The 27,479-nt window shown below is 35.1% G+C and overlaps 1 protein-coding gene across 5 annotated transcripts in view; it reads right to left on the bottom strand.

Moving 5' to 3' along the window:
- Positions 1-3,770: 3,770 nt before the first annotated feature.
- GPATCH2 (G-patch domain containing 2) overlaps positions 3,771-27,479 on the bottom strand; it is a 103,874-nt gene continuing 80,165 nt past the window's right edge. For 4 of the 5 annotated variants that reach the window (XM_081942683.1, XM_081942682.1, XM_081942684.1 and 1 more), the window contains exons 9-10: positions 16,017-16,099; positions 3,771-5,309 (exon numbers count right to left, since the gene is read on the bottom strand). In XM_081942683.1, coding sequence (XP_081798809.1) covers positions 5,140-5,309; positions 16,017-16,099 — 253 coding nt within the window. In that variant the 3' untranslated portion in view covers positions 3,771-5,139. Of the gene's footprint in view, positions 5,310-16,016; positions 16,100-18,210; positions 18,294-27,479 lie in introns of all 5 variants that reach the window. The other variant, XR_014174507.1, reaches the window with a different exon arrangement.

Genomic DNA, 27,479 nt, shown 5'->3' with positions numbered 1-27,479 from the left:
GTGACAAGTGTCTTAATATAAAGATAGGGGGGTGCATTAGCCACTTGTTTTTCTTCCATTGAACTCTTTCCCCACATATTCAGATATGCTGCCTTATTATGGTGGGGGTGTTCTGGGGATGGATGAGTGAAGAATGCTTGGGATATATACCAAGAGTTCCCAGCAGGGTCAGCCAAGGCATGAAAGCTATCCAACTAAAGCAAGTGGGTACCTATATTAGGCAGCAATCTATATAAAAATTGTGATATAGTGTCAATTGATGGACCCCTCTGAACAAATTGCTTAGAATATTTCAGGATATGAATGGTGTTTGTGATGCAAGTAAACCTTACAATATCTAGTTGTTGAAGTTGGCATGAAAGAAATAGAAATCTAAGGTGCCAAAAAAAAAAATTACAGCAGGAAAAGGGAACATGAGATCATGAACATGAAAAGCTCAACACAAAGGAAGATTAAACGCATCAGCCACATATTGATATCTTAGGCATTAGTGTATTCAAATAGACCAGATTTGGATCCTTTAAATGAGAAGATCATACTCAGGGCAGAAAAATCAAGAAGAAATGGCAGTACTGGGATAAAATGAAGTCAATGATTAAATATCTATTAGATTTTCCAGACAACTCTCTAATATGATTATCCAGATTTATGCACCAATCAATAATGCAGAAGTATAGTTAATGAATTTCATGGTCAAGTCAACTAACAGAACATGGGAACATTTTTCCAAATTTGGAAATAGTAAAGAGGAAAATGTAATTAGACAAGATGGTCTAGGAAACATAAATAAAGAGAACAATTTATCATTTTCTACAAATTTGATGACTTTGTCATTGTTATAGCATTCTTCCAACAATCAAAATGACACCTATAAAAATGCACATCATCAAATGAACTGTATAGGAATCAAATTGAGTGTATTAATAGTACAAGGAAGTGGAAAAGCTCAGTAATAACAGCAAAAATGTGGCCAGGAGTTGACTGGCTGGCAGGTCAGCTAAAATGGAAAAGCAAAACCAGTTACTCCAATCTTGAATATATACCCACCAATTTCAAGGAGAATGCTCAAATTATTTTGAAGTCCTGAACCCCAATGATAGGAAGAAGAGTCAATTGGGATGAAATAAAGGAAAAAATAAAAATGAATGTGAAAAGAAATTTAAAAAGAAGAAAACAAATTGGGTATTTGTAGAGAATAAGGTATATAACCTTGGCAGAGATATGCAGGAACTGCTACCTAGGCAAAAGGGACTGAAGCAATTTTAAATGTTAGATGCCTACCTACCTGACTTAAATATAAGAAGAAAGAGGAGCACAATTGGACTCACAAGATTCTTTTGATATAACTAATCACCATAAATATAGTTTTAGTTTTCCAGTGGAGTTGAGTTCCTGATCAGGTCTATTATAGTATTGCTGATAATGTCAGAATAAATGAAAATTTCCAAGAGAAGCCAAAGCAACAATTTCAGGGAGGAATTTAACAAATAATTTCAGAGCCCTGCTAGAAGAGACAAGAAACAGTATTACAATAAATTTCTAAAGACATTGAAAACAGCCTTTGAAAAATGAGTGTTCCAAAAGTTCCCTGAACTCATAAAGAGGTTCTAACCTTGAAGTGGTATTGAAGAACACCAATGGAGAGATAGTAACTAATTCAAAAAAGACCAGACAGAGATAGAAGTATACTGAAATTCTGTGCAGTAGAGGTATCAACATCTAAGATACTTTAGAAGATTTTTCCTATTTGGAAAAAAAAACAACCCTCTTAATATTAGGAAATGATTAAATCAGCACACTGGTCAGTACCAAGCTAGAAAGCTACAGCAATTGATGCAATTGAATATCTACAAAAAAGTAACAGAAGAATCAGTAAAGATTCCAACCACACTATGGCAATGCTACTCTGACAACATTACTCTGATTGCTGAAAATGCAAATTATCTAACAATGAAAGTTAAGGAGCACAATGAAAAAAATGGGAATAAGGTTATATATAAAGGCTAAACTAATGACAGGTATACCAATCAGCCTTAGAAATGAAAATGAAGATAATGAAGTGGTAGACAGCTTCTGGTTTTTTTTTAGGAATGACAGTCAACAGTAAAAGAACCAACACCTAATAAATGCACTGCAGAGGAGCACTTGGTAAGTAACAATGAAGATCTTGAAAAAAGTTCTAAAGCCATGAACATGTCTATACTTATATCAGAATTCTTATATGTACCATATTTTTAGGACTATAAGATGCAGTGAAGTATAAGATTTCGAAGAGGAAAACAAGCAAAAAATAGTTTTTGGCCTCCGGGCATCAGGTTTTTGCCCTCCCTGGCTCCCAGGAGCACTCTGCAGGCCTCCCAAACCCTCCGCACATCCCATTTTCATGAAAAGTGGGCCCATTTCCGAACCATGTCCCATTTTTGCCCTCCCCAGCCCCCAGGAGCACTCTGCAGGCCTCCCAAACCCTCTGCATGTTCCATTTTTGCCAAAAACGGCCCCGTTTTTGCCAAAATAATAGGTGTATTACTCTGATTTTGATCATCAAACCAAATTATCAATAGCCTTTCAATGATTAAATAACTGTATTGTTTAGTAACAATTGTAGTTTCCATGAAGGCAGGGTTTTTCAATGCTCCATTAGTTCCACTTTATCTTTCAAAATTGTTCTGATCATTGACAGATTGTAGCCTAATGCTTTTCTGATCGGTGGTCTTTCATCTCTTTCTGATCACTTTATTATTGACACTTTATTTTCTCTCATGATTGTTTGCCTTTTCTTTGATGCATCTTCAGTACTTTTAGCAGACTTACACTTTGGAGGCATGGTTACAAAGGTAAAAAAGAGAAAAATTAAAGCCAAATAAAAAGTTATACACTAAACACAGCACTAATGACAAAGTGATTTCTGGTAGAGTGAGAATTAATACAGTGATGGAGGCGGAAGCCTTCATGGAAAAACACAAGACTCTCCTAGACGGAACAAGAGACAGTACGCAAGATATGAAAGGGGGAGGGGCCATGGCTCTGCCAACAGACAGGGGAGAGGAGGCAGCAATGAGGAGGTCACAGAAGTGAATTAAAAGTACATTGCAATTGTTGATGCAATGAAATGGTTAGAAGTGATATAAAGTAAATGATTGAAGATGTTAAAGAATTTGAGGTAAACTTTAACTGCTAATATGTATGTAATAATGATATTTTGATATATATAAAAATAAGAGAGAGATGTAAGATCCCGGGGGAGCACCACCTTCCGTATGATGTAGCTGTCAAAATTTTTCTCCATACTTATGTACCCTTTCACCCAAAATACTTGTAAAAACCAATAAAAAATTTTTAAAAAAAGACAAAGTGATTTCCTTCCTTAAGACAACGAACTGTTGAAGCCGCAGTTTTCAAGAGCATCACAAAGTAGCACATGAGTTCATAATTATTAATCACTGCATTTAACTTAATTTTTTTTAATATAATAGGCTTTATGGCAACTCATTCATAAGTACAAGTTCCTTCTAAGTCGGATGTTCTTAACCCGGGAACTGCTTATGATCATATTCTGGTAGGAGTATTTTAATGAATTCAAAGGGCAATTAGTTTGGGGAGCAGATATGCCATTCTAGCATAATAATTAGAACACATCATTAATGCATTGATGGAAGTCCTCTTTAATGAATTTGAGATGTCAGCACAATGACAAGTCCAAAGATTAAGTATAATATTGTTAATCTTTATCAAAAGGTTGTCTGTTTTACTATTCCCTTTGCTGCTTTAAAAAAAAAATTGTGCCTGGGAAGTCTTCCTTCTCACTAGTAGGCACCGTTTGTCAATTACAGAAATTCCTCAAACTACCACGGATGGACTCTAGATAATATGGTCCCATTTTAAATCCATCCCCTCAAGTTAGACAGTCAAGTTAGCCGGACAGTGATATGGTAAAAGGTGACAGTAGGTTTGAAATCTTTATTTTAGAAAGAATACAAGCTAAGACACCAGAAAAGAAAGTTTTAAAAAACGTTTAAAATTGTACTTGGAGGGCGTGTGAATAAGAAAAGAGAATCGAGTTACCTGCTATAAATGTTGGATGACAAATTAATCATTTGTCATTTTGCATTTCTCATGCAAAATTGCACATTTTGAAGCAAGAAGTGATTTATACTGATCTAGAAAGATTGCATAATACTGAACCATTTAGAAGACCCAATTGAATCAAAGCTGTATAGAGTCTGAGGGCTAAATGTGACCTCCACCCCCCCAAATTTAATGTAGCACCTGTTGCAATCACAATGATCATGCCCAAAGGTGAGAAGTAATAAATAAATAGAAGGTCGTATTACTTGTATGTAATTAATTTAATTGTATATACACAATTTAATTTAGGCTTTGCCCAATATGTTTTGGACTATGGGCTGGGGGCATCTGTGGAGAGACAGATATCTATAGCATAAAAATATTCTGTGCCACAGAACAATTGAAACCCCTTACCCTGTTAACATTCATTACATTTATCACACCCATGTAAAAAAAATGACACAGTTAACCTCATCTAAAGAGTCATATGCTGCCTTTAGCTCAAAGCATTTTGTGCATTTCAATTCAAAAGGTAAACTCTGGTCTCTTTTCCTATTCTATTTTTGCCTCTTATTGAAAAAAAAAATTCTGCAACCAGACTTTCTTTTATACTAACCACTACAACTTTTTGGAATGAATGTGAGAAATGCAGCAAAATGCTTCCCAGACAAGGAGCCTTAGTAACAAAGCAACTTTCCAGAGTAAAAGGCCTATGTTAAAACCAGCAAAGGCTAATGAGTTTATGTACGGTGTTGGCAAGGCTTTTAAAAAGTGGGAGAAGAATTTAATCATTTCTTTGAATCTTTGACAACGTAACTAATTAAGACCACAGACAATTTTTTAAAAAGGTACAATTTAAAAGATGATCATTATTACACACGCAGGATTCAAAGATTAGGCCTGTCTTAATGACTGGTCCCAAGCAGCTTTAACAGAAATCAATGGAGCCTCTCTATTAAAAAAATTACAGTAAGAATCACTGGATGTTTTGGCAACAAATTAGAATGCTTTCAGATATTCAAAGTTCAAATTAGTTTTGTTGATGTCTGAACCAGCAGTTGGATTTTCTTTCTGTCAGCTGAATCCAAGTCCAAGTCCCTTTGGCCTCTGGATTGCCCGGATTGGTTCGGCTATCCCTTTGCCATCTGGCCCAAGGCCTGTGCCAGGTGTCCAGCCCATGCTTTGGAGCATCCGATTCCCAATGTTGCTGTCTGAGATTGGCTGAGCATTTTCACCAATAAACCCTGAGACAAAAAGGAATATGCAACATTAATCAGTACAATCACATAAGAATGAATGCTAATTTGAAAATAGTATAGGCGGATTTCCTTCCTTATTTCAAAGAAAATGCATTATATGAATGTGACAATGTGATTGCATGATGTAATTTTGTTAAACACTACTTACAGCCGAATGTCTATGGAGATTCATCCAGGTGATGGTTGCCCCAAAGGTGCTTTTTCAAGAGGCAATTGGACTTCCTGGTTTTTGTTCTTTGAAGATGTTTCGCTTCTCATCCGAGAAGCTTCTTCAAAGCTGAAGAAGAAGCTTCTTTGAACAGAAGTGAAACATCTTCAAAGAACAAAAACCAGTATGTCTTCAAAGAAGAAAAACCAGAAAGTCCGATTGACTCTTGAAAAAGCACCTTTGGGACTCCTCACAGCCAAAAGCTTGAAAGATTTATATAAATTACAGAAACTAAACTTCAGTAATAGAAGTAGAAATACAGATAGTATTTTTAATGATACGCCTCTATCGCACCCATTTCAATTGATATGTTAAATCTATATAGCATTTCAATTCTGAAAAGATGCTTTGAAGTGTATAAGGCAGAAAAGTTCCATATGTCTGCAATCCTTTCACGGCTGCAGTTTTCTTGGGATTATGTGGTTACTTTACAGAGTTGCAGACAGATGCTTGTGTGCTTGTGAACTCTGAAACACTGCTTAGGTATCGAAGTGTTGCATAGCTTAAATATTATTTGCAATGTGGGATAAATGAAACATTCTATAGTCTATATGTAATAAATCAGGGGAACTCCTTAAAAAGAGAAAAAGGGGGCAAAAAGAAAACAAATTTGCAATTTAATTTTTATTTCAAAATAATGTGATCTCATTAAAGGTAGATTTCTATGAAAATTAAGGCATGCAATTTTTCTCAACAGCTGTTGGTACAGGTACATTCTGGTTAAACAGAGCACTAGCATTCAGTTCCATACCCTTTATTTTACAGGGTTTGCTATGAATTAATTTAATTCCATCTGTATGCTAAAATCAGATCAGAGGTCTAATGCTGCTATAGACTTCACATCTGTTTAATCATTTTAGGATACAGCAGCTTGTTGAAGTTCAGACTTTATAACCACGTAGTATTTAAAAATGGTGAGAATATTTTAATAGTTGGAGAATTTCAATAGGTCCTAAACTGAAAAGAATGTCAGAAGTATTGACTATGCTTCAATATACAAAGTATTTTCTAACATTTATAGCTTTTGATTTCTCTGTTTTTAAAGGGTACTTTTAAATGGACTTTTGAAAACCAGATGAATACAGAACTGGCCTCAATTAAGTAAAAATGTCATTTTCAATATGTGTGAATCTTTAACTCCTAACACTACGATTGAAAAAAATCTTCCCTTTCATGACTGTAATAAAATTTATCCTGCTTGATGTTTAACAGAAGATTGATGCTGCCATTCAAACTATGTTTACCAGGAAGAAAAACTCACTCAGGATGGGTTGTAAATTCTGTATTCCTAGGCCATAGGAATACAATTTACAGGATTATGCTTTTTAGAAAAAAACATTATATTGAATGCATTTAAAAGATTCAGGATTGGGAGAAAATGCCATTTTCATGGGATATAATGTTTGATTTAGATATTTTCATTTTTAGAAAGAAATAATTATTACTTTCATGTACTATATACATATATTTCATGGCTAGACAGTTTTATATATATATATTTGTACACTTCATTTTATTATTAGATTAGGGCATCTATTAATTAAGAACACTTTAAGTGATTAACAAGTATATGAATAAAATAATTAATTTGGAAAGGAATATGTTTTGCTTTTAAATAATTCAAGTGTATGTCACAGAAATAGCAATACCAGATCTATACAAATACCCTTCCATATGTGAAAAAAAAATCAGAGTACAGATTTGATATACAGTTCTCAGCTCCCAAGAAGTAGTTTTTAATTATTCAGTATAACTGATTGTCTGATTGTCTAACAGGATGAATCTATAGTCAGCTTCTTGAACTCAGGAGAAACTACTGCAGTAAAGTAGGATCTGCATACTTTTAGGACTGAAGCTTTGTAAGCAACTAGACAACCCATACCCCATTGAGTCATCATTTAATCATCATTTCCTTACCTGAGCAGAGAAACAGAATGACTTTTGGTGGGAAAAACAGCAGCTGAAGTTAAGAGCAACTTTTGACTTCCTGCCAACTTCCCCATTGAGTTTCTTTGTGGGAAGCTGACAGGGAAGCTTTTCCTTTCCCTTCCCCTCCTCTTGTTCCCCTTTTCTTTCCTTTACCTCCCCCCCCCATCACTTCCTTTCTCCTTCCTTTGCTTCCTCAAAATTGTGCTGGCTTCTCCATTTACTTTGCCTCTAGGAAGCTTGTAGGGAGAAAGTCAGTGGGGAAGCCAGGAGAAAGCTGCAAGTCCAAGGTCAGGAGGCAGGTAAGTGGCTGCTGCTAAGGGGGAGGGAGCAAGTTGTAGAGTCAGGAATGGCATGTGGGGTGCATGAAAGATGTAGTATAGGTTGCAAGGGGTATGAGCGGACACCAGAGATGCAGTGCAGATGGGTGGTGCAGGTCAGGAAATGTTCCAGTGTGTGTGAGATACTGTGTGGGTCAGGAGCTACAGTGGGGGTGCAGGTAAAGAAGGGTGACTGAGAGTCATGGGGTTGTGTAAGAGATCCCTCATGGATCAAATAGGGTGTGCAGGGAAAGGTGCAGGACAAGAACAATGAACAGGGGTCACAGTGATGTGTAAGACCTGTTGTGCCGGTTGGGGATGATATAGGTTGGGAAGAGTTAGGACGGGGGTGGGTGGGTGTTCTGAAGAGGTATCGTATGGGTCAAGGAAGGCACACAGGTGTGGGTCAGGAAGGGTGTATGTATGGGGGTGTGCAAGAAGTACTGTATGGGTTGGGGAAGGCATGAAGGGAGAGCAACATGAGTTGGGGAAGTTGACACACAGGTTGAGGAAGTATGCAGTGGGTGGCTTGGGCCATGATGGGTACACGGCTGTTCCTCTTTCCCTTTCCTTCCTTTTTTCCCTTTCCTTCCCTCTCAGGAGGCAGGGAAATGGATGCTGCTGGATGGGGGAGTCAGGGATTGTGAAATTGACTGGGAAACTGCCATGGAACATTGACAATGAAGCTCCCATGGCCACAGCAACAGTACAGCAGCAGCCAGCAGCACTGAAGCAGCCACAACTTTTCCAGATTTTAATCCCCCGTCCTGCTTTTTGGATATATTCTGTAAATTAGCCCATTTGAGATACTTTAGTTCAGAATAATTGCCCTAAGATGCACTGTTTCACCCAGTTAAAGGTCATTATGAAAGTTGTAGTAGTAAATAGTTTCGCTTTCTTTTTCTTTATTGTCTGATCTTACTTATTTAAAACTTTTAATGGTAAATACATGTAAAAGAACATAAATTAAACATTTTACCATAGCAGAATTCTATACTATGCTGGATCAATTTTGGTTCAGATTGCCTCCCTTTATAACTTTAACATACATAAATTTAACCAAATTTGCACACTTATTTTCTTTTCCAGCACTTCTAAATCCTAAATACTTTACGTCTTCTTGTAGGTGGACATTTTTTTGCCTCCTTGGCCAATCTACATAATCTGACAACTCTAAATTTATCCTGGGTCTCACTTATGCCTATCATAGCTGAAAAAGTCTTTCTGTCTTAAATTCCCAAGGTGCTCTGTGGATGGTAATTCACTTGAGTAATTGGCTCAAGAGATGAAAATCTTGTAACTGCTTCTCTTAGCTACTAATCTATCCAGCTGACTGCAAACCTAATTGGCAGCTTGTTTAGTAATTTGGCTTCTAAAGTGTTGTATTGATGTTGCATAAACAACCAATGGGAAACAGGGAGATACATGCTGCTTCACTTATAACTTAGTATATACCCTTTCCTCTATTCTCTGAAGACATTTAAGATTCAGAGTATTGCTATCGGTTCTCTGTTTGTGATTGTCAAAGCAACCTGCAAAATACAAATGTTTAAAATGATAGGTTTTGATTTTTAATACAGGGAAGCTGTGTATCTAGCTGTACTCTCAAAGCATGCACTATCATTCTCTGCTATTTTTCCCCAAGGGATCCCTTACACCAAGCTTTAAAAAAAGAGTAATCTTTTACAGAAAGGTAGATCTCTTTTAATTATCAAGTTGCATGTGAATTTTTAAACCAAGTCTTCATTATTAAACAAAACTATTCACGTTTTCTGGGTAACTAGTAGAGACTTAAATTCCTTTTCATGGAGCTATGCCAATACATTGGCAGGAACAGATTCTCCCTCACACAGAAGGCCACTTTGTTTCCATATATACAGTATCATTTATTAATCCACTTCTTTTGAGATGGGTAGCATGAATTCATATCAATTGCTATGAGTACTGAGGAATCATAATATCTAGTTTCTTAAAAAGTTCTTTTTGTATCAAGATGTTCTTTTTGCACGTAGAGTATTTCACTCATGTCCAGATTCCTTTTTTTCATCATTAAATCTCATCAATAACATATTTTGGGATGCTTGGACATAAGGCAGAAACAAATGACCAGGTAAAGCATTTTCCTTTTCTCTTTATGAACCAAGTACAGGTAGTCCTTGACTTACGACCATAATTGAGGCCAACATTTCATTAAGTGAGACATTTGTTAAGTGAGTTTCGCCTCATTTTACAACCTTTCTTGCCACAGTTGTTAAGTGAATCACTGTAGTTGTTACTAACAGGGTTGTTAAGTGAAACTGGCTTCCCCATTGACTTTGCTTGTCAGAAGGTCACAAAAGGGAGACCCACGTGATCCCAGGACATTGCAACTGTCATAAATATGAATCAGCTGTCAAGCATCTGAATTTTAAACACAAGACCATGGGGATGCTGCAACGGTCGTAAGTGTGAAAAGAGGTTATAAGTCACTTTTTTGAGTGCTGTTGTAACTTTGAATAGTCATTAAATGAACTATTGTAAGTCAAGGACTACATATATCCAAATAAAAATAGTTCTAGGCAATCCTTTCCAAAGCCTCATTCACCTTGATGAAGAAAACATATTTACACATGTCCTACTATCTGAAGGCCTATAGTTTACGATTCCAAAAAATGTACACAATTCAATCTCAGTCATAAGGGATACCAATACTATACAACTGAATTAATTTGTACACCTAGTCTTCATAATACAAAGGCCAAATGAGAAAAGGCTTGACATACTGGTTAAATGAAAGATGGACACTTGAGTTGCCAATAAAATGAGTTACATTGTTTTGGTACTACAAATATTAAATTCTGCTTGTTAAAGACAATGAAAATATTTATAACTGTGTTTTAGATTTTTGAGAAACAAGAAGCAGAATGTTACATTGTGTATCATAATTGAGAATTGTCAAATCAAAACACATCTTTGTTCTTCAATTGATAAAATCAACTTTCATGTAATTTAGCAATTCAGAGGGAAAAAATGAAGTATCAATTTTTGGACAAATGTTGCTTAATAACTTTGTGCCACTGCTGGCCACTACTAGCATTTGAATTTTAGCTGGCAAATATATATATATCTAAAATCTGTTTTACTCTTCTAAGAACTGTTTTATACTTATAGGAAGACTTCTACACTATGTATGATTTTTCCCACACAAATTGTTTGTCTTCTAGAATATGTACAAGTGTGCGAAGCAAAGGCAAATTAGATAGAAATCTAATAACTCATACCTCAAAGCAAGCAACTACTTTGAAAATTTGAACATGAGACTTCCAGTGGAAGAAATGGTAGACAAGATAGTTCTGAACAGCAAAGCTGACAGAAGAGAGAATGAATGAGAAGAATGAAGAGCCAGTGAGTAGGCAGGCTCTTTGACTATTCCTCTCTGCATAAGGAGAGAATTTGAGATAGCCAACAAATGCTCCAGGCAGTTGCTCCTTGCAAGGAGACGACAAGATTCTGTTGTTTCTCTGGTGGGTTTAGAGCTCTGGGACACTTGTTCAAAAGATGGTCGGTGCCTCTGAAATGACATTAGGTTTGAATACTACTTTTCTTAACCACTGTTCAAAATTGCCTGTTAACTGCTTTTTGGCTATTAGAAACTTTGGATCAACGCCACTGATTGAGTTTCCTTAGGGAAAAAAGTTTTAATTATAAATTGAATAACTTAAAACATTTTTAATAAAGCACAACAGTGATTAAAACAGATTTTAGAAAGTTACAAGTGGACTAAGGGTCCCGATAAAATGTGACCTAAATGCCGACAACAAATGGCATTATGGACAAATTAATTGAGGACTTAATATATCCACTGATATTTGTATTTATTTGCTCTTTGCCCTTATGAATAGAAATGAAGTTTCTGTATATATGGTTGTGGGCTCTTGTGATGGCTGCTAGCGATAGACAGAGGAAAACCAAGCCCAGAATTCAGGAAAAAATCAATTTAGGATATGGGGACAACAGTCTTTAAGAATGCTATTGATCAGGAAGATACAGACAGATTTCACACAGTTCTTGAGTCACATCTGATGAATCTGTATCATGCTTATATCAAAACCAATACATAACTTCCAAACCAAGCCCTACTTTTTCAATAAAATCTGTTAAAATCTCTTTGAAGGTTAGTAAGTCACCAAAGATGTTCAGAATATCCTTCTATAACAGGTAATTTATTGCTTTTACTACTAATCCATTCCTTTAGTATTTATTGCTAAATGACTTAGGGCTGCCCTAAGAACACAAAAGCATTAGGTTATAACCATATAGGTTTTTTTAAAAAACATAGTAATCTATGGGCAACGTGTGAAGAAAATTGCATTTTGTTTCACTGCTTTGTTGCTCAATTTTTAAACAGAAGCTTTATTTAGACTTTATCTTAGCCAAATATTTCCTGTTCCAAGGAAAATATAACAAAACTTTCTATTCCAGTTATTGACTGGAATCTTCTAACAGAATTCACCTTATTTTCTTCGTTGTTTTAGTTCACCTTTACAGATGACATTTTTAAACTGCAAAATGCTCTTCTCTGATAAAAATTTCTTGCTTCAACAGTTTTCTTTGCTGTATGATAAAATCTACATCCTTAGTTACTAATGCACACAATGCTATTGGTATGTGACTTTGTCTCAAGGCTGAGAAGAGGCTATAAATTTAGAAATCAATAGCTAACTCTATCAATATTCATTTTACTTTTTCAATACAAAATACAAAGGTGAAAGAGCAGTAAATAAGCTAGAGCGCTGAAATAAATTGGGTGTTCTTGTCACAATTAATAAATGTTTAACCAATAACATTTCTAGCTACAGTAGTCTATAGCCCTGTCACATATCTGAAAGTACACAGTCACACCAATGCCGAACAAAAATTCAGAATCTAGAGAAAACCTCATTCCATCAGCTCCATCCTCATTCCATGTTAGCTCCATCATGCTATCTATCTTCTGAACGTGCATTATTAAGGCCATTCAACACACTGCATACAAAGGCAGGGAAAACCATTTGTCATCAACTGACATTTAAGAAAGTGCCAACTGAAACCTTGTCTTCATAGGCTTGCTAAGTTCATAAGTCTGGCAGTAAGAGATAGATCTTATAATTTCAAATATTTATGTAATAAATTTTATAAACAAATAAATCAGACAGAAGACTTAAATCAAATATATCCACCAATATGAAGTATGTCTTCTTCCAGTTACAAATACCTAATTTTCTTTTGCTGAAAGAGGCACAATTGATTGGGATTAGGGTTACCATATAATATCTCTATAATAACATTTCAACATATGCAATTTATAATTTTAGCTGCTTAAAATTGGGTGGCATGAGATGGGCAACAAATAAATTTGATTAAATAATCTACATACTACTGAAACACGTCCGTCTGTTTGTTTATTTGTAGCCTTCAATTGAGCAAAATTGGAATGTATAGTGCAACAATTAATTGAATCAAGGTAACTCAAATAGGCCAACTTACAGAATGCCCAAATCCATGTCTCCTGTGGGAATGAAATATCGCAAAGTAGTGGCTGCTTCAATGCCACCACAGCTTCCAACTATTTACTAGAAACCCGTAGGTTGCATGGCACAAGGGAAAATAGGAGTGGTGTATCTCTGTCCTCTGTCAACTGTCCCACTGCATTAAACGGCAAAAGAAACTCTTAGGCATTTTTTCTCCAAGAGTATAACTTTACTGAAACCCTTTTTCTCCTCTGACCCTGCACCCAATCAGATGGCTTAAGGGCATTCAATGAGCAAGACTCAATGGGCAAGTGGCCATTAGCTGCTTTAGAACCAAGCCTGAAATCTGAGTTCTCTTAATGGTGGTGAAAGAGTGTCTTTTGGAGGCTTATGGGCAAGATAGAGTTCACTGGGAACACCAATAATCGAGGGGGCCCTTGGGGACATAACAAAAGGAAGCAGGGGTTTCCTTATCGTCAGTGGCTCCAATTGTTGCTTCTCCCTCTAGCAAAGTGGCAAGCAGTTCTATGGGTCAGGTGAGGAGGAGTCTTCACTGCATCTCTCTTGAGGGTTAAAAGGGGAGTGGAAATGTTTAGGCCTATATTATATGTGGAAAGAGGAAAGACAAAACATGCCTGTTGATGGGAGCACTGATAGTTGATGAATGGACTCACTTCCTCCCTGGAGGAAGAGGGCCTTGGGGGCATGTCAGAATGGAGAGTGGGGTGAAGTTTTCCTCAAAGTTCACAGCTCCCTTGCTTTCCCCTCTTCCCAGCAAAGTGGGAGTTCTGTGGTTCAATAGAGGAGGGGAAGAACAGTGACTTCACCTGGGTTCTCCTAAGGGTTGTGAGGATAGAGGAAATAATACACATCTATAATGTATGAAGAAAGAATAATGACCCAATGGGTCACAGGTTATTTAGCAATTACTTATTTGTTCTGTGTAGAACTATGCAAAAATTGGTAGTAGGGAAAGAATTTCAAGAATGTAGATATTATCTTGAAAGGGCAACCATTCCTGTTGCCCAGAGCATATGCTAATAGGTAGAAGTCAAATTTGTATGTTCCACATATGTGATCTGGCAGGTTACGGGTTCTTTAACAGATTTGAGCTTTTTGTAGAGGGCAGAGAGCAAGAATAAAAGCAAACTCTATGCAAGTGCACAATCCACTTTTTAATAAACTCAGTATTGGCAAAAAGTCTTCAATTATTAGGAAATGTGCATATAGATGAGAATTAATTAGCATTAAGTCATATGGTCACATTGTCTAGAAATATCATTAGCCCATGATTTCTGCCATTTGACTGCAAAGTTTCTCAACAAGCAGCAAATAACTCATCCATTATAAAAATATCATTAAATTCTTGACCTCAAAACCAAAGATAGCAACTCTTGATTTTCCTCTCATCTAGATTTTTCTCTCTTCCTCAATGTGATTTCTAAAGGATCTTTAGACCTCTTTGAGATGGAAGAGCCAACTATTTCTGTCACCACCTACCTGAAATGTACCTTTCACTAGCACATTTAGGTATTCTACTTTACATTGTTAAGATTCCCAGGTACTTGAAGGAGTGCTAGTTTACCCACCCTATTATTGAGGAAATGGAGACAAAACTGAAATAGAATAGTTTGAGGCCATTTAACGAATACATGATTTAAACACAATTTGATCCAGAGGGATCATAGCTTAGGCACTCAAGAAAACAGGAAACTGCATTACTCCAATCAAACTACGGTCCACCTGGCCTAGAATGGATGTCATAAACTGGCAGTAACATTCTTTCGGATTTTTAAGAGGAATATGCTGGAGACTGAAACTGTCTCTTTTAGCATGGAAAGCAGGGGCATCATCCCACAACTACAACTATCCATTAAGTATTATATTATTTTCTGCCACAAATAGTTCCTCTATAGTTACTGAGGAATGTTTTCCTTTATTTCTATTCCATCACTTGAAAACGTTTTCAAGTGATGAAATAGAAGTATTCCAAACATTTTCATAAAATGACTTCCTTCTGTCACTTGCAAGTTGCGAAGTTAAAATCACCTTGTAGAAATAATTATATTATACTCTCCTCAGCTATTAAGCATTTTTATTTCTTACTACATATATGGTCGTAGTCTTAGGGGCCTGACCTAGACATTTTCTATTTCTATGTTACTACTACCAAGGTAGTTTAGCAGTATTTTTAGATTGTTCTTGGTCTGGTGCTATCTCAGTGATGGCTGAAATGCTGTGAAAATACAAAGCCATTCTAAGGGAATGAAAAAAGTTAGATAACCCCAGGAAATGTGATGGAAAGAGGAGAAAAATTAATTTTTTCTTATTTTCATGGTCCTAAGCAGACTTAGCACCTCCAATGAGGAACACATTTCCTACATGAAAAAATCATTGAAAAGAATAGATCAGGGTCAATAACTGAGCTACTTATACTGTTTTCCCCAACAAGTTGCTTTAGATCTTTTTTTACACTTAATCTGCAATCACATGCACATTACTCAGAACCAAACCCCACTAAGGTCAATGAAATTAATTTCCCAGTAATTACTAATTCCCTCTAGGGTTTAAAGGAACTGCAGCCTCAAAATCCTTTTGCCAACTCTTAAAAACCCTTTAAAATATTTCAGTCAGTCAGTCAGTATCTGTTCGTCCATCCATCCATCCATCCATCCATCCATCCATCCATCCATCCATCCATCCATCCATCCATCTAAATAACATATTTAATTATGTTGAATCTGCTTACCAGTAGGTCCTGGCAACGGTGCTGCTTTTCTTCTTCGTTTGATATCACCCATACATAAGGATCCTAAATGGACGCTTGTCTGTCTGCAATGAAATCAGAGATATTGAGGCAAATTGGTAAGAAAATTGTTACATGGGGAAATTAATATAATAAAATTCATGATACAGTATCCAATTTCTTCTTTAAAACTTCCAGTGTTGGCTCATCCACAACTTTTGGAGGCAAGTTGCCCCACTGATTAATTGTTTTAACTGTCAGGAAATTTCTCCTTAGTTCTAAGTTGCTTCTCTCCTTGATTAGTTTCCATCCATTGCTTCTTGTCCTGCATTCAGGTAATGATGTATGGGTGTGAAAGTTGGACACTAATCATGGCTGATCAAAAAAGAATCAATGCCTTTGAACTGTGGTGTGGATTTAAATTATTGCACATACCATGGATATGCAGAATAACCAACATGGAGGTGCTGAACCATATAAAACCACTTCACTTAAAGCCAAAATTACAAGACTACATCTGATTTACTTTGGCCATGTCTTGTGGGCAAATTCATTGGAGAAGCTGTTAATGCTAGGAATGATTAGTGGATCAAGAAGAAGGGACAAACAAAGAACTTGCTGGCTTTACACCATCAAAGCTGATAATAAGATAAACATCCAACAACTGAAAGAAGCTGTGCTTGACAGGATAGCATGGAAAACACTTACTTATAAAATTGTTAAGAGTCAGAAATGACTGAATGGTTAAAACTAACTAAACTAATCATAACTTATCAGATTCTTTAAAAAACCACCACTTTTATATTAATTATGCATTGGGTGGCTCTATTATATGGGGATAGTTTCTTAACTGTTTTTGCTTGGTGTGCCAGCCTTTTTATATAATGTGTGTACATATATAATGTGTGTACATGTGTGCTTACGTGTGGAAATGTTTCAGAATCTTGTCTTCATAGTATTCACTGCTTTATGTTAAGTTTTGTGACCTGTGACTCACATCCCTTACTTGGATTCCATTATCCCCAGTGTTACCATGGGGACCTATGCTAGACAAATATTCATTATAAAGATAATCCTGACACATTGGGCTACTGATTGTGAGGATTCTGATTAACCATGAAAACTAGTTGCTTCAACTCTGTCTGCTTCTAAAGTTTAATTCACAATTTTTCAAAAGTTTAATAATTTAGTAAAGATATTCATGAGAGCATCAGAAATTAGGGAGTAATGTAACCAATAAATTTAATTTAATGTGTTTAACAAAAACGAAACACATCAAACCAAAAACAAATAATTCAATATCCTACATTATATATAGAATTCATGCCTGAGTGAAAGCTTCCATGTCAGCTATTGACATTGTGTCTAAACAATGAACTCTTCACATTCTTTGGGGGTAATATCTGATGTAAGAAATTGAAAGCTTCTGTAAAAGAGGGACTATGAGTATTCAAAAACAGATCACACAGACTTGGAACAACAACAGACTGACTTAATTGGGTGTGTTCTCTTAGGAAATATACAATTTGTCCACTGTACCATACAATATTAATTGCACCAATCAGAGTTTGGTTTTAAAAGATGTAAATGTTCTAACCAATTAGATTTCAGAGAATGTTAAATTTATGTCTAAAAATAAAGGAAATATTACAAGCAGATATAACTGAAAATCATGTGAATTTCATATAACTTAAGCCTTCCTTCTTTGCTGAAACCAGTTCCTAAAATTATTTAGCATTAAAAGTAGTGAATTTCTAAATATAGCTCAGGCTAGGGCTAGAATGAAAAGAGTATGAAAAGGCATGAGAAAGAGGGAAACCAGAATTCAAATAGGATTAAAGATAAAAATTAATAAAGTTAGCCAATTGAACCTGAAGACCTTAGTAGCAGGAATAATAGCTAGCTCTGCTTAAGTAATTCTGCTCATATTGATTATCTGTTACACTGCATTGAGATATCTAGATTATTGATCAGTTAGATTATGGAATTTAGATCCCCTCCATTTCTCGCTTGGCACATACAATGAAGTTGCACCAAACAACATTAAGTAAGGACTACTGTTATAGTTGTCACTCTTTGTGCAAAACATTGCAGTTGCTTTTTAATTTAAAATCAATGGATGTGTGAAAGGCAGCTCTGTTTCTTCAGAATAAATGAATCATTTGTCTCTGCAAAGCATAGCAATTTAATCACTAACCAAGGTACGAATTTTGATAGTATGTTTCTTTCTTTCTTTTTTATAATTTGCTGTTGTTTTGAGGAAAAGGCATTTCCAGCAGGCTGAAAACAATTAAACACAATAAGAAATGGAAAATAGAATAATAATTATTACTAAAATATCCTATGCTCTCTTAACAGCTATTCTGCATGTTGATACATTATGTCATGGAGAAAAGTGAATCTAAAAAGCAATTTGAAGGAGGTGATTATGTACACACAATGTTTTCCTCAAGTTGCAAATCTATTATAGTAACAGTAATCCATTTCTATGATGAACTCTGTGAATAATACCTGGGAAATTCTGTCTTACAGCCAAACACAGAATGAGTGAGTCCACTTGTCCATCTAGTTTTCAATGTAAATGGTGCTTCTGAAGTTGTCTTTAAGATGTTTTATGGTATTTTTAAAGAAAATGTTTTATGGCTTTCTTTTTAAAGAAAACACTATGAATGCTACCAAAAATATCAAACTGTTAATAGAGGTTAGATGCTACAATTATCATTGAAAGTAAACCCCAGTTCCTCTTGAAGAGAAGCAAATGCCTGTGAGTAAGAAATTAGATAGGGGCCGAAGCTGTAATCATAACAGCAACTTCTTTAAATAATAAATTTATATTGTTTTTATTATGTTACTTTTCCTAGTTATCTTATTATAAGCTTCTCTCAAAGCCTTCTTGGCATACATTTACTTTTTGAAAAAAAAAATCAAAAGCAAAAAAATCAAAAGTCTATGACAAAACTAAATGAATATTTACCAAAAATATTAATGTCTTTTCTAATTATACATTTTAAATGCCTTCAATGGGACCTGGGAAAACAAAATGTCACTCAACTGCCTAGCCTATATGTGTCTTAGCATGAAACTGTAGCCTTGAAGATTAAAAAGAGCTAATTCCCTTGATTCCTCTCTATTTATCCATAGATAGCTGCAAGCTATCATTTATAAACAGTATTCTGGCAGGGAGCTCAGGATACTAGATGGCAGGGGTAGAGAACTTGTTAAGACCACCTTGCCTGAAAACCTGGCTGTTGACATGCTGGTGACAGGGACTCGAGCAAGTTGTGTCAAAGGGAATAATTCTAAAGGAAAGACAACAGAAACTTGTCGCCTCTTTGTACACATTTACAAACAGGGCTTTCCAGAGTATTAAGCCTAGTTAAAGCTGCCCCCTGGATAAAGAGTGTTCTGAACAGCCTCAGACAAGCTCAGAAGACAAACAGATGCGACTATGGTCCCTGGCATTTGGCAAGAACACTCATTGTCACTAAGAAGGATATAAGCCTCGACAGGGCATCAGCTGTACAACTGTGAAGCAGGCCTGCAAGTATCACAGTGGCAACACAATTGTGGCAAAGGGGAAAAACTGGCTGGAAAAGCCAGACTAATGTGAATTTACATGAGCAGACCAAACATGTACTGCTTATTCTCTCATATCTTTTGACATTAAGCAAAACAGCAGAGCATTGAGGACAAATATTCATATTTAAACATTCAATTATTTATATTAAATGTATATAAAATGTTTGCTCTTCTTAAGTGACAAATTACAAGAGTAGATGTAATAAAGGATAAAATTCTAAGTCATGAGGAAAAAATTTATGAGACTGAAATGTAATAGCAGCTATTTTTTTAAAAAAAAAGATGATTTATCTATGTATATGCTATTTATACCAACACAATTGCTTTCTTCCCTTTTGAATATCTATCTCCTTTATAATTTAATTGAATTTCATACTTTATTATATTGCACAGCAAATATATCTTGTAACTTTCCCAAATAATTCTTACCAGCCACTATACTCAAAACTAGGACATAATATGGCTGCTGTTTTAATTTTTAGAATCTCCTATACATGACCTTGAAACGTTACTAACCCTACATTGTTTAATAACTATGAACATTGCTATAATTGATCAATGAGGACTGAATCTATTACAAACAGGTCACTTTGACCCATTCTACTTTGTTTCCCTAGGATACTATGGCTCTGAAGTTGTATTATTAGAAGAATAACCTCCATATATGCCAATTTAAACAGCACTTTCGAAGTAATGAGTTTTATTTAAAACGAAAGCTTTAGAAAAGTTATTTATGACTTTAGCATATGGGAAAACCACCATATGGAAAATACTTACAAACCTCAGAAAGAAGCCTGTAAAGCCCCTAATTTGATTGATGATTATGTGGCATCAAGTTGTTTTTAACTCTTTGTGACCACACAGATAGATTTGTCCATGATAATTGATCCCTAATTTGTACTTTCCTACCTCCCAACTTTGACATAATTTTATTAGTTGGTTTTCTTACTGTAACACCACAGGATAATGGACATATTATCCTAATTTTTAAAAGAACCACAAGCTTTTTTTTTAAACCATATGGCATCTGGACTCTACTGGAATGTGAAATTCAGAGGGAAAAACACTGAAGAAAAAATGATAATAGTGTTCTTATTCACATACAAAAACTGCATGTATCAATAGCATTTCTGAACAACTGATTTAAAAAGGACTGCATTGCAATGAATTGCATCTTAATTTATTCTCCTTTTATATTTTTCCAAGAAGCAAACTCTATACTTGTTCTTACCTTGTTACCCAGAGTCTCACCTAACATGACCATCTCTGAAAATAGAAACAAGACCTTGGCACACTATCAATGACTTCCTGCAGATGGCTCTAGAACCTTTTGTTTTTATCCCTCCTTTTCTCTGATATTGGATATAGTGTTGATAATAATATCAGGTACAGCTTTGAAAAGATAAAGTGCTATATTTTATTCACCCCCCCCCCCCAAATGATTAAAAAAAACATTTTTAAAATAGAAACTGAAGCCTTAATTATGTTTAGATAGTTTTTTTGTAGGATTACATTGTAAATAGATTAAATGTTCAGGCATCCTCCATTGTGTTCCTTACAATTGTCCACCTAAGGCACATTTATACATACAAGTGTATGGAAAATGTATACTAATTAATTTTCTTGACTGTTTAGGATATCTAACAGGCAAGACATCAAACATTAAAAAAACAACCAATCTGCATGAGTGCATGATTAATACTTAATCTTGATTTTAAGGGAGATAAAGAAGGCATGTATAAGAGCTGCATGACAGCAACAAGAACGATACTAGAGAAAAGGAAACAGAACCAGGCATCCTTCAGGAAGACGTTGTGTGGACAATTAGCCAATTGTTAAATAATAAGGCTCCTAGGGGCTGATACATCTCTGCAGAATTGCGTAAGCCTATGCCACCCACAATCACAACCTTTTGCCAGAAAAGTTGTGAAACTAATATATGATCACAGGATTGGAAATGATCCATGTTCATATCATTTTCAAAAAAGGATGACTCCAAGGATTGCTCCAATTACCACACATTTGCCCTCATCCTTCATGCTAGCAAGATTCTCCTTAAAATCATACAACATCTGGTACTGACCAATGAAAGAGAATTGCCAGATGTTCAAGCTGGTTCAGAAGGAGTCATGGCACCAGGGACCATATTGCAAATCTACACTGGATTATGAAAGTTTAAGAATATCAAAAGAATATCTACAAATGCTTTACTGACTATAAGAAAGCCTTTAATTGTGTCGATCATGACAAGCTGAGTAAAGCCTTAGAAAACTTGGGGGTGCCAATACATCTGTCAAGTTGGTATAGTCACTGTACACAAATCAGATAGCCACTGTGCAAACACAGTGTGGATAAACTGATTGGTTCAAGATAGAGAAAGGAGTGTAGAAAAGTTGAATTTTTCACCTTTCTTATTCAACTTGTATGCTTAAGTGATCATGAGGAAGCTGAAACTTGAAGGATCAAAAATTAGAGTAATTATTGGAAGAAGGAACATTAATAATCCCTGATGACACAACTCTCTCCCCAGAATCCAAAGAAGATTCAGGTCTGGCCCAAGAACAATATAGAACAATCCATCCAAAGTTCATGTCATGGCTGATTCGTCACACACTCTTGCTCACGACCTGACAACAGAAACTTGGGGGGGGGGGGAGTGCAAGGGAAGCTTTGGAAGGAATATGGGAATTCGAGTGAGCTGATGAGACAATCCAACTCCTCAAGGTCAAATGCTGGGAAAACTCCGAGGTGCTCAGAATGTTCTCATAATAAAATGAATACAATTGATTGGTGGACAAATGTAGAGTTGGGGAGGCCCAGCTCTACATTTGCTCACACCAATAGAGTCTTGCCAGACTAAACCTATATATTGTCACCTCAATTAATATGCCCACAGAGATTCTAGGGAGTATCTAATTGTCTTGCTTTGCCTCCTATCCAGCTCTGGGCTCTGTTGCTGTTTTGCCCGTCCCTTGGAATGGTCTCCCTGGGAAATTGCCACTTCATTGTACTCCATTATACCATCTTCCCTTCCATGACGGCCCTGCCATCAGGCCAGAAACATCTGATCAAAAGGATTTTTTAAAAAAGCAAGAGATTCGGCCTCTTCCTGAATATCAACATGACGAAGTTCATGATCACTGCAGGGGATGGAAATGTCAAAATAACAATTGACAGTTAAGAGATTAAATGCATGCAAAAATTCACTTTCCAAGGATCGCAGATTGATCAAAACAGTGGTTCAAAAATAAAGCTTCAAATTGTATTGGAATATAATACATACACAGGAATGATGAGCATAAATCAAATTTGGAAAAACAAGGACATCTGATTAAATGCTGATTAGTCCACACTATTGTGCTTCTCAAAGCACTCCAGTAAGTTCAATTCTCACTGTCGTCCATGTACATTAATGTTAGCAATGTAGATAATTGTTTCTAAATTGTAAGTACTCTGGGTTTCCAACCTCCAACTTGTCATTTGGATTTTAAAATGTATTTATTATAAAAAAAATAATCAATCTGCAAAATTGAACATTATCCTCTTCAATACATATCCCACAAAATGGTGGGTGGTTTAGAACATTCATACTTTAAAATGCAAGTTAAAAGTCAGCTACTATCTTGAAAAGAAAGAAAGGCCACAAAGTATTTATTTTCCCTTTTGGCACATGATAGTTTCACCTAATTAAGCTACCTGAATCAAGAACAATGTGAAAAAGCATAAAACAAAAGAAAGAAATATCAAATCACCATTATAAGAATGGTGAAGCATTATTATTTGCAGGTTGAAAAAGGGAAACTACAACAGTTAGAAAGAGACATTCCGTGAAATGCAAGATTGTCTAGGTATATTATCCTATAATTTTAAAATTACTGATGCAAAAATAGATTGTCTTCCACATGTTATATGTGTGCAGCCCATACAATGATATACTGTGCCCTTCTACTGCCATTCACATAATGGATTTTTGTTCACAGTTCTGTTCACCAAAACTGCTTGAAATGAAAGGTAGAAAATACACAATTTAGTTGAAGGTTACAACTAAAATGCGGCTTTCTGCATTCCACTTAGAAGCTGTTAGAATGTGGAAAGTTGCTATGGGAATTGCAGGTATGCCCATAAATTCCAAGGGAATTTTCCCTGGGAATCCTCTGACACTTGCAATGATCATTTACAATAACATCCACTGCTTTCTTATGTAAGTTGTTCTTCAGCAATGTAAATCAGTATGCCTGTACTTCAAGGGTCCACTCCGAATTTGAAGCACCTGAAATAAGTATCTGGAAATATCTAATCACTCTGTAACAGACCAAACTTTTCTGTTGTAATAGGAATGATTCCTTGGCAGCTTTCATCAAGCATCTCTCCCTTTTTGTTTGTAACATGTTGCAACCTATAGAGTTAAATGCTGGTGCAAGACAGGGCAAGTTATATTATGAAAAAAAAAGTATCTGTATGGAATGAATACAGGTAGTCCTCAACTTACAATCATTAATTTAAGAGACCAATGATACAACAACACTGAAAAAAGTAACGTTTGACATGACGGTTATAGCATCTGTGTGGCCATGGGATGAAAATTCGGATGCTTGGCAACTGTAACAATCATGTTATTTATGACAGTTACAGTGTCCTAGGGGTGTCAGATAATTTACCTTTGCGACCTTCTGACAAGCAAAGTCAATTGGAAGCCAGATTCACTTAACAATCATGTTACTAACTTAGCAACTGCAGTGATTCACTTAACAACTGTAGCAAGAAAGGTCGTAAAATGGGCAAAACTCACTTAACCACTGTCTTGCTTAGAAACTGAAATTTTGGACTCAATTGTGGCCATAAATCGAGGACTCCTTGAGCTGTACTGTTCAGGATAGGCCCCCGTACAAGCCTTTTTCTGTGAGCCACCTAGAAAGCATAAACCTTGGGCTCATTTCTTAATTTTCTAAGATTTGTCATATATTTAATAAATATGGATAAATTTTACAAATTGGGACAACTGCTTTGACTTTTTAAAAAAGATATCCATTCACACACACACACACACACACACACACACACACACGTTGACATTACATGTCCTACTTCTTTAACTGCTCTGTCAAATCAGTTGACCGAAATCTCATAAATTGTTCATAATAAAATAAAGTACATTATTGTCTAACAATTTTAGCCTAGAGTAATAGTTGTTCTAACAGAGATGTTATTTTTAAAAGTGTTATCTTAGCAAATTGTACAAACATTTCTACCACAAAGAAGGTAGAAGATCGAAAGAAAATGAAATTCCTTATTGAGACTGCATGCCTACTTACATACATAATATCATAGATTTCTTCCTTAACTTTACAGATTTTATAGAAGACTTAAGATCTCACATCATTGGCTTCTAACAATCTGAGTAAACTGTAAAGTATACAAATAGCAATTACTTCCTGTTAAAACACATATTTTAAGAAAGTTTTATTTCTCAGAAATATAGTTATTTTGAATGTAATTTATTACTCAATTTTGTGTCAGAAATGGAAATATAACTGTAAAAAGATTCTAAGGCATTTTTTCCTTTTTTTTTTAAAAAAAGTAGCACTGCAGAAATATGTACCTGTATAAAAAACTCCTATTCAATCATAAAGTTGCATAAATCATTGTGTCTTAACTTATAAGAGTTTATCTTACAATCTGCTTTTATGGATGGATAGATAGATAGAGGGGTCTCTCTCTCTCTCTCTCTTTCTTTCTCTCTCCCCCCTTTTAAATATATAGGATGTAATCCACAGAAAGTAATAGTTGAGTTCTTCATTAAAAATTGCAAATTGTTTGTTGCTATATTTCAAATATTAAGACAAAGGAGACAGTAAAGTTTAGTAACGAAAAATTTATTTCTACACAGCTTTAAAAGTAAAATGCATTCTTACAGGAAGTAGAAAACATAACTTTCAGTCAAGTCTTTCAGCCTTTAGATCCTCAAGGAGTACAGTAAGGATAAAATCTTTGCTTAGAGGAACTGTGGGATACATATGTAACACATTTGTAAAGGTATTACCAATTAATTTCTAACTGTGTTTTGATTTTCCCTTCTAGCCTCTATAAAAGCCTATAAAATAATTTGCCTCTTAATAAAAACAAATTCACTTGAAAATAGATGTGGATGTTACGGTTATGTGGAACACAGCAAGTGTAATCAGAATTCTACACTGGATTTAGCTATTGGCTTGCCTAGTTATGAAGCTTTTCCTCAGGCTTAGTTAGAACAATGACATCATCAGCATAACCCACACTGAAACATCTGTTTTCACACTGTTCAAAGTGTTATTGTATTAACCAAAAAGAGCTACGACTATCCCTTTTTATATACTTAAATGTTCCATGTGATGGAAGAATTCAATCATGGCACTTTTTATTTTATTTTATTCCATCTTATTAAGATTAGGCCATTAATGCCAGTACATTTGTTACAAGGAACAGTAACCAATGTGACCAGGAGTGGGGAGGGGCTGGGAGAGAACCTTTTCTTTTGCAAATAGACTTATGTCCAGTGTGGTATACTAACATCTGTTAAGTGTTCTTATTTAAACTCGGAGCCTCTTGTAGAGTCACTTGCAGTAAGCAGGTTGTAATTTTTCTGAGAAAGAAAACCTGCCAGAAAATGAAGTCCAATTGTAGAGTTATTCTTAATGCGCTCCATCACTTTGCCTCTAGAGACTCATGAACTTTATGCCAACCAAAAAAGATTTTTAAATATCTGTAATAGAGTCTTGCTGTCCTCAGAAAGGATAATGCGGTGGGGTTTTTTTCTTGCTTCTAATTAGTAATTTAAGCATATGTTCAGCATTTAACTCTAAATGTTTGCCTTTTCCCCAAGCTCTAAGACAGCTGTCCAAGATGTGAATGCCTGAAAGCACTTAAATATCAACATCTGCTGAATTATGTTAATGGAATGTAATATAATTGGGCATGAGCTGGAATTGATCAGAAGTATATGACTATGACCAAGGCAAATCTAAACCAATATTTTATCTTACAAACAAGTCATAGGTAACAAACATCTGACGTTAATCAACTAATATGATCAGAGCACAAAATTTTGAATACCAAGGCTAAAAAAACCCACCTATGAAAATATTGAGAAACAGCACTTAAAACAGAATCAAAGGTAAATATTTTTTGTGGAAATTTTCTGCTACTGTTACATAGGAACTCATTTTTTTAATTCTAATTAAAATAAAATATTATTCTATGTTTAGGAACATTTCTATGTTAAGGAACAATGCATAAAAAAGCTTAAAGCAAATTTGTTCCTACAGTGGGACCTCAGGTCACAACCACAATTCATTCCACAACCTTGGTTGCAACCCGATTTGGTCATGACCCAAATCTAATTTTCCCATTGGATTGTATGTAAATACAATCAATCCGTTCCAGACCCCTATGAACTATATATCATTTTTAATATATATAATGTAATGTATGTATGTATGTATGTATGTATGTATGTATGTATGTATGTATGTATATAATGTATGCAAAGCTGTCCATATAATGTATGTATGTATGTATGTATGTATGTATGTATATATGTATATATATATATGTATGTATGTATGTATATATGTATATATATATATGTATGTATGTATGTATGTATGTATGTGTGTATATATATATATATATATATGTATATATATATATATATATATATATATATATATATATATATATATATATATATATATATATATATATATATATATATATGTATATATATATGTATATATGTATATATATATATATATGTATGTATATATGTATATATGTATGTATATATGTATATATGTATATATGTATATATGTGTATATATGTGTATATATATGTATATATATGTGTATATG

This window comes from Natrix helvetica, assembly GCF_964273705.1.
Source record: "Natrix helvetica genome assembly, chromosome: 2".
NCBI lineage: Eukaryota > Metazoa > Chordata > Lepidosauria > Squamata > Natricidae > Natrix > Natrix helvetica.
Note: the sequence above shows the minus strand (reverse complement) of the source record. Positions and strands in the feature narration are given on the sequence as shown.